At 35.1% G+C, this 9,028-nt stretch overlaps 1 protein-coding gene across 2 annotated transcripts; it reads left to right on the top strand.

The window, feature by feature from the left end:
- Positions 1-865: 865 nt before the first annotated feature.
- On the top strand, positions 866-3,754 carry LOC105129802 (protein NLP2-like). Of its 2 annotated transcripts, none has more exons than XM_011032035.1 (3): positions 866-1,139; positions 1,530-2,245; positions 2,440-3,754. In XM_011032035.1, the coding sequence occupies exons 2-3, from the start codon at positions 1,621-1,623 to the stop codon at positions 3,315-3,317; spliced, it is 1,503 nt and encodes a 500-aa protein (XP_011030337.1). In that variant the 5' UTR covers positions 866-1,139; positions 1,530-1,620; the 3' UTR covers positions 3,318-3,754. The 2 variants fall into 2 exon arrangements, with proteins under 2 accessions (XP_011030337.1, XP_011030336.1); XM_011032034.1 differs by having other exon boundaries at positions 1,363-2,245.
- Positions 3,755-9,028: the final 5,274 nt, after the last annotated feature.

Raw genomic sequence — 9,028 nt, 5'->3', positions numbered from 1 at the left:
GTGTTTCTAATATTATTTTTTTATTTTTTATTTTTTTTATATCAATTTAATATCTTTTAAAGTATATCACTATAATAACATCTAGCTATAACATGTATTAAAATAGCCTGTTTTAATCAACATTTTATATAAAAAAGTTTTTTTATTTAATTTTTTTATTTTTTAATTATTTTGATGTTAGGAGGTTAAAAATAAAAAGTATTATTTTAATATATTTTTAAACAAAAATATTTACAATGTTGATGCTGACTTGCCACCAAATCATTGGAATTTCCCAACTAATAATTCACCTTGATGAATAATTTTGGTCTTCCTTTGATTTTTTTTTTACAAGGATATATATTTTAGTGTTCCTCGAAAGCAACACTTGCAGGCGATGCCAGTTTTCTCAAGCGATCAGCATTCAGGATGCAGCGTCCAAGAAGAGGAAATCGCCTTTCTATCTCTCTTTCATGTATGGAATCTCAAAGTCGTGAATCATGAGGATTCGACTTCGATTATCTTTTATGGGTGAAGATGTGGCGACTCGATGAAGCGAAGGGACATTGCAGAAGATCAAGAAAGGATAATTTATCAAAGATTCTGCATGTGGCCCCAGAAACCATCGAACTTGCTCAATATAAGGTCGGAATGAAACAGCTATCATGGACCCTTTGTTCAATAGAATACCTGAAAATGGTTTGAGGCAACTTGCTCTTGATTAATGGAATAAACATTAAAATAGAGTTGGACAGTACAGCAAGGAATCCTTTAATAAGGCTGAGAGAAACAATAAGCATTCAATATAAGTTAGTGGCTAATCTTTTACTTTTCAAAATCTTCACTTTCACTGATCCTTCAAAATTAATGCCCTTGCGGTAGAAAGGGTGCCCTTCCTATCTTTCCCCGAGTAATTTTTAACCTTAATTATTATGTTTACACAGTTGACTTTAGGATGCCAGCGTGGCAGAGCACGCGTAGCCCTGGGGATCATATAACTAGAGGGCTGTCACAACTGAAAGAAGAATAAACTCTCTCATATTCAGAATCTGTGGAAGGGATCTCATCCTGAGAAAACTCTCAACTTCCCGTAACAGCGTCATTCTTGGCTTTGGTTTACTGCATAAAGAAACTTGATACAAGGGTCTTCAGAAAGAGAGGTACTTCCTCTACATCTTTCATTTGTTGATTTATATCATCCAACTGCTCTGTGTTTAATGTCCTCTGTTTCCATTCTCTTCGTTTTGGCTTGTGAGATCCTGCAAGACCTGATAAAATATATAGATTCTATGTACTTATGATGATACTAGTTTACTTCGAGTTTGTGTTAGTTTCCCATAGAGCTGCGGTAGGTTACTGCCTCTGATCCATCTGTGATTGCAGTGGACAAGACAATTTTAGTTGAAGCCATGGTTCTGCGGCTTGATCATATCGGATTCTTGGACACAAGCAATAACAATCCTTCCTGGAAGTCCCTCCTTTTATTTTTCATTTTTACTGTTCCATGGTGTTCTGCCTCGTGACACTTTTCTGCAATTTCGATTTAATAGGTTGGACTAAATACAAATTTGAAGAAAGATCTGCATAGAAGGTGGTGCCTTCAGGAAAAATACAAAATTCAGGACCACCTCGGACACTTTTATGGACTTGAATTTCACGGATGAACTCATGGTTCAAGGATATTGGTGCGAGAGAAGTGATGGAGTCAACTTTTTCGAGCCTGAACCTTCCATCTCTAGTGTTTTGTATGACCCTTCACCATATTTGCCTTGTATGGGGTCTGGTCATTTTAGTATAAACACACACGATCTGACCTATCAAGAAGAAGCAGAGAACTCCCTTGAAAACCCTCCTCCAGTTTATTCAGAAACCGAGGAACAAGTGATTGAGACCATCACAACTCCAGTACACTCTGAAAGTTCTCAACCTGAAAGCAATGAATTGGTCCCGGAATTCTGCGAATCATGGGCATGTCTGAAACAAGAACCCGAGGAAGAAGAGATGTTCACAGAGACAGCTGACTGGAATGACAATGATTTAGACCTGTTCCGAGAGCAGGAATTTTCAGAGCTTGGGAAGCTTCGACAAAATCCTGAACACTGTACTGTTGAAAGCGGCCAAGATTCTTATGTTCCCTGGAGTAACTTGTTAGGCAGCAGAAAAAAAGGCAAGAAGAGCCAGACCAAAGCAGAGAAGACAATCAGCTTGCAAGTTCTTCGAAAATACTTTTCTGGAAGCCTTAAAGATGCTGCTAAGAGTATTGGAGGTACAAAAATATGCCATTATATTTGAATCTCATTTTCTTTTTCTCTTTTTGTATTTAGTTTTTTTTTTTTTTTAAGTTAAGCCTAATTTCCAAAGAAGGCACTGTAGCCCAGCAGACCAATAAGTTCCTATCCGTTTTGTTTTGCTTTAGCCTAGTGAACAAAAAAGTGCTTACACAGTTTGTTTCCATTGCAGTTTGCCCCACCACTTTGAAAAGGATATGCAGGCAATATGGTATCAACCGTTGGCCTTCTAGAAAGATCAAGAAGGTTAACCACTCTTTGAGGAAACTCCAAGTTGTAGTTGACTCTGTCATGGGTGCTCAAGGTCTCATTGAAGTTGATTCTTTTTATACTGCCTTCCCAGAACTGAGCTCCCCTAACTATTCTGGTCATAATCCCTTTTCATCTTTCAAGATAACCGACTACTCAAAGGAATCAAACCCAAAACCTGAGAATCACTTGTTCATCCCTGAAGGAACTGATTCAAAATCGCAGTCCTCTTTGAGCAGTCAGAATTCTGGTTTGAGCATCAGTCATGGCCAAAAGCAGCTTACCCGCACAGCCAATGGCTCGAGCACTGGACATGCCTCAGCTGTAGAAGACCCTGTCGAGGCGCTGAAGAGAACTTGCAGTAAATCAGAGATAAATTCCTTGAATCAGGAGGAATTTGCTAAAGCCAAAAGCCATGAAACATTAGGCCAGCATCAAAATCTGGGGACTCAAGCACGCCTAGCAACAAGTAATAGCCAGGGTTTACAAGATGGAGGTGCCTTTAGGGTTAAAGCCACTTTTGGTCATGAAAATATCCGTTTTAGCTTGCAAGCAAATTGGGGTTTCAGTGACCTGCGACGAGAGATTGCAAAGCGTTTTGATATATATGATTTCAGCAGAATTGGTCTCAAGTATTTGGACAACGAACACGAGTCCGTTCTTTTGACTTGTGATGCTGATCTTGAAGAGTGTAAAGATTTGCTTGGCCTCTCTCAGAGTCGCACAATCAAAATAACCCTCTATCCGGTTTCCATACCAATTCTAGGAAGTGCATTCAGCAGCAGCAGAGACTTGTTCTGATGCCAAGGCCAGTTCCTTGTTCACTTATAGTGCATGTGCACAAAAATAGAAATGTTCTCATATGCTATAGAGGTGTCAACTTTTGTAATGTTGGGAGATTTAGATTTTGCTAGTAATCCTTTCATTTTCATGTTAGCGTTACAGTCATCAATCTCTTTTATAAATCAAAGACTATTAGAGACTTATTAAAGATGATAAGAAATATGCAGCCTGGCTTACCAAAATCACTGGATCGATGGCTGCATATTATATTATGTAATAAGATATGTAGAATTAGATTTTCATTAGTAACTTTGATTAGAGTGTATCAAAAGCGAAAAAAAGGAGTAGTTCAGGAACCAATGGTCTCTAGTTTATTGTTATACATAATGGGTACAGGAAACTTGAGACTGTGTACCCTTTGGCTGGAAAGAAGGAATTTAAGGTCTCACCATCATGGGAGTAAAAAGGGGGTTTAAAATGAAAACAGATATGTGGTTAACCATTGATTGTTATGGCATGACCAATAACATTATGTAACAGACTGGTTGGCTGGAAAGAAGGAATTTAAGGTCTCAGCATCATGGGAGTAAAAAGGGAGTTTAAAATGAAAACAGATATGTAGTTAACCATTGATTGTTATGGCATGACCACTAACATTATGTAACAGCCTGTGGTCTCCCTCAGCCTCAGGTTGTGAAAGAATAGGAAGAGGGATTGGGCTTGATACGGCAAAATGAGCAACATGTTCGGCAACAATTAAGGAGACTAACTCTAAGGGAAGAACGTGAAAGGGATTAACTCTACTCAACAAACCTCCAGATAAGGAGATCAGAACTTGAAGTTCATCTCCCTGGCAGCAGCGGGGGAAGGAAATTTAAATTTCCCTTTCCAGTTTCTTTCGCCTTTTCTGTTCTACTTTCTTAGTATAAATAACAGTCATTGTTGGCTGCAGGTGGGCTTCTCGCAGTGAAGTCTATTATGTCTTCAGTTCAGAAATTGAGGAGGTTGGCTGCCTCGAATTAGTCAGAACTAGGAACAAGGCTTAACTTTGTTATTTTCTTTCGTTGTTTAAGTTCCAGCAGTAAGTTGTTCAATTTTCCAGCAGCAAGGCTTGTCACACATTTTTTATATAAAAAAAACACAAAAAAAAAAGGCCTCTAGATCTATAACATTGATCTATAACATTGATCTATATATAACACAATCTATCAGATTGTAAGAAGACTAGCTTGTTTCCCTTTGAGGGCAATCATTTGAAACTTTGAAAAGATGTCTTCGGGGGATTTTAATAACTACCAAGTACATATATATAAAAGAAGAAGAAGCATTCTTGTGAGAAAGCGAACTCATGAGATTATAACACAAAAAGATATTAAGAATTTGAGGAAAAAGAAAATAACGAACAACAAAAACCATTCCAACCAATGCTCCTTGGTGTGGTGCTCTGATGTTATATTTACCATGCACCACTCGGTACTAGCAACAACAATACAAACAAACCTATCAAGAGTAAAACAACTCAGTCCATGTCCTGCCTGCTGAAAATCATCAGAAACAAATTAATGGTTAATTTCATCGTCTCCTTATAGCTATAAAACACGATACAGCAGCCATGAATATTGACGCTGCAATGGAACTTACACCATCAAACACATTCGCAAAGCGCATTTCTTGCAGATCCCACAGAGTTGAAACACATAGACATACCCCTTCAAAGAGATCTACCAAGATAGCCATAGCACTCTTATATAGATGAAATTATAACTAAGAAATTAATGCCTCCTATATGTATAGTACGGCTTAGAGAGTGAGGGGCAAGAGTAAGTTCAAAGCACATAAATATGCAACTTCGTTAATGGAAAGTGAAGTTATTGTAGAATTAGGTGAAAGGAGTTGGATTTTTGCTGGCTCATGGGAATGGCTGCTGCTGCTTCTAGGATGCTTCCTTGTTATTTCATGCTGCTTCCGTAGCAGGTACGAATATGGTGTCCCTTGAAGTAACTTGCTGTACCATTGACAGAATCTCCATGTCGAAAATGAAGGGCCTTAACTGGGCTGGGAAATATTTATCAATCATGTATTATCAGGCCATCTATGGGCTAGATGCCCTCGTTTAGACTTGTGTTCTCCACCTCAATAAACTACTTCCATGGCTTTGGACACTCGGTGTGTATAGGGGTCAGATTTTGATTAAATTGGTTATTTCAGTTAGTTTTTGTTTTTTGTTTTTATTTAATTTGACTGTATTAATACTTTTTTATCATGATGTCTTTCACACATTGTTCTGAGTAATAAAATGAGCACAGATTCTACCCATTTAAAACTTAATCCCAGTTCCTTATTGTCCCAAATTTATTTTATATCACACCTGCACAACTTAATTGTATCTGTTTAGCCAGAGCGTTCTTCATCATTTGATTATTTTTTTTTTTTATTTCAAAGAAAAAAAAGAAATACACATGATTAAGAATGACAACACTATAATATATAAGTGAGTGTTTAGAAGTGACTGTTTAGAAGTGTGTTACATATTATATCTCAAAATCCTTCTCACTCGTAAATATATAAAAATAATTTTTATAAAAAATTTTAAAATTTATTTTTGATATCAGTATATCAAAACGATTTTAAAATACTAAAAAAAAATAATTTAATCAAATTTTAGACAAATAATATTTATTTTGAACGCAATTAACGCACTAAATTTAACATAAACAGCTTATATAAACCATCTCCATTAATTTTTACAAGAGAAATGGAAGACAGGAGTCTAATTCAATTTAAGAAAGAATACAGGGTTTTAAGTTGGTTTTTTTTTTTATAATTATTATGGAAAAGCTTGTCACGTGTAGTTTGGTGGTAGATATGATTCTAGAATTGCTCCTACCAGGTAACATAATGAGAGCAAATAATTTGCTCATAAGGAAAAAGTGATGAATTGACTAGATTCTCACTCTTTCTCTCTCCTTCACTATTAAAACATTTTATATTTTAAGTTGGTTTTCATTACCTCTGGCGACTGTTGATATTGATTCAATTGTCATTTCATTTGCTATGCCTTGGATCTTCGAACACTAGGCATGGCACCTAACATAAGGTCCAAGATCTAAGAAAACTAGAGGATTCCCGTGACTATTAGTAGGGAACATTTGCAAAAATATGAGCAAGTGATGAAGTTACTGAAAGTTTATGGGCAGAAACTAGAAAGTGTTAATTTAAGCTGACCATAAATCCAGAATATAAGAGCTAAAGGACATTATTATGGCTCTTTTTTCAACAAGGCTCGATTTTGTAGAAGCTATAATCAACTATTGTTGAACATGGTCCGATGAAAGTTTACCGAAACCTTCACAGTGGAGATTCTGCTTTAAAACCTTGCTGTAGATGTGAAGAATGACATCACTTTTACAAGGTACATAAGCCTAGAAGGGATTTTTCATGCTTTGATGTTAATGATGTATATAAATAGCTTTATAAATACAATCGATATTTTTTATATGAGAAGATAGATTGCTCTGAAAAACTTAAATTAACCTCTTATTAATTAGGTGATATGACTCTTTATTGGCATTAAAGTTTCATAAAAAGTTTAAGTGGTCAACAAAAGTTTAAGTGGTCAACAGATCTCCTAGGATGAGTATACAGAGACCTTATGTTGTGGGTTTAGAGAAAAAAAAGGTTCCTTTAAAAGAGTTGAAGGATCTTAAACAAAAAAAAAGAGACTAGAGGCTTACATCCAAAATTTTAATATTTTATAGGATAAGGTAGGGATTAGTGAAAAGCAAGCCTTAGTGTTTTTTATAATGGTTTGGAAGTGGAGATTAAGAACCTAAGCAAGCCTATAATTTAACTCGCTTACAAGAAAATATCATGTCTTATTGCAAAAACCATTGTTGCACCTAATATCAAGATAACTTTTAAAAATTATAAATTATAATTTTTTTTTTTAATATCTTGTTCTTAGATAGGAAAACATCTTGTTTAAAGAGTTGTTATCTAGTATTATGGTCACTAGAAATCCTAACCAGTCAATAAAGATTCTATGATATGAGACTGGTTACGCAAAATATAAGATATTATCACTTCTTAAACGTTTTACTTGAGATAGACTGTCTCGCAGTTTTTGTCTTAAATTACTAAGAGTTTATTGGTTTATATTATGATAGCCTGTTTGTGATATTCTTGACTCTAGCATAAATAAATATTCAACTACGAATACTTCCAACTCTAGCGTTGGTAAGTATTACATAGCCAAAAAATATATGATATTCTTGGATCTAATGTCAGTGAATAAACTAATAAAATGAATTTAAATCAATGCATATTTTTTTTTAAAAAAATATATATTATATATCGGATTTGCATTTCATAATAAAAATCCACAAATCAATTATATAGTGAAATACTAAAAAAATATGAAGGGCCTATAAATAAACTCAAAAGGTCCATGATTTTTTTTTTTTTGAGATTTTCTGATATTTGAAAATGCATGTTTGAGTGTGTGTGTGTATATATATATAATGTTAAATAGAAAGGAAAATACAGTATTTTACCAAACACATCCTTAATTTATAATAAATTGGGCCAATTAAGCTTGGGCCATAAATGATTTTTTTTTTGGGTTATGGGTCGAGCCCAGCCTATTTGGCTGGGCTACACCCAACCTGGTCACTGGTTCAAACCACTGACCGGCAGGGCACAATAGGCACGAGTGATCCGGTTATGCGTGAACAATCAATGAATTAAACAATGAACAGTAGGAGGTGAATTAAAATTGTCTATGTGCAGTGTCACTAAATTAATATTGCAAGACAAGGATAAAGAGAAGAGAGACTTCCTTAGTCTACTGGAGACGAAGCTGATGATGGTATGCAGGCTGACCAAACGCTCTATCCTATATGTCTTATTTTCTTCTTCGTGTTCCCTTGTTCTTTGTTTTTCTCCATCCCTATGTATGTCTGTCTCTCTCTGTAAGTTCTGTCTTTAGTCTTTGTTTTTGTTCTCTCTGTCTTTGTTTTTCCCTTCATTTTTGTTCGTTTGTCCCGTGTTGTTCTCTTGTTCCCTTATCTCTATGTTTTCGTTTTGCTCCCCCTTTGTATTTTGCTCGTCTCTCCTTCCCTTTCTCTGTGATCCTTTCTCTGGTTTTATAAAGCCAAAGAATACCCCTTTGATCGTGCTTGCATAAGCACGTTCATTGCAGGACTAATGGCGCATCATGGATAACAACTGGAAATGTGGTCTATGATTTCTTTTGATTGCATTTCCTGTTGATTCGGTCTTTAGGTTTTTGAAAGATGATGATGAACACCGATTTCAAATGGCGTCGTTGTCAACAAAAATGGTTATTTTTAATTTGACCACTAAAGTTCTGATATTTAACAATTGGATCCCTAATCAAGAAAAATCTCTTTTTTTTTTTTATTTATTAATTTTTAAAAATTTCCAAAAATTAAATTATGACAACCACCATAACAACTTTAAATATTCTACACATACCATGACCCAAACTAATCAACTCAGATTTAATCAACATCTTACCTCTAATAGAAACACATTTTTTACTTTTAATACTCTAAAATTATACCAACTTGGTTTGTCATCTATACTGACTTAATTTTCATAATAAATGATTTTTCAAACCAACCAAATCATTAAGAAATAAAAAGTTAGACGAGAGAAGAGTTAAGAAGTTATGCTCTAAGCATGAAAAGAAGTTTGTACCACGATAC

The sequence above is a fragment of the Populus euphratica genome, unplaced genomic scaffold, assembly GCF_000495115.2.
Source record: "Populus euphratica unplaced genomic scaffold, PopEup_1.0 scaffold34.1, whole genome shotgun sequence".
Taxonomy (NCBI): domain Eukaryota; kingdom Viridiplantae; phylum Streptophyta; class Magnoliopsida; order Malpighiales; family Salicaceae; genus Populus; species Populus euphratica.
The sequence above is the reverse complement of the archived record's forward strand: the minus strand, read 5'-3'. Positions and strand labels throughout refer to the sequence as shown.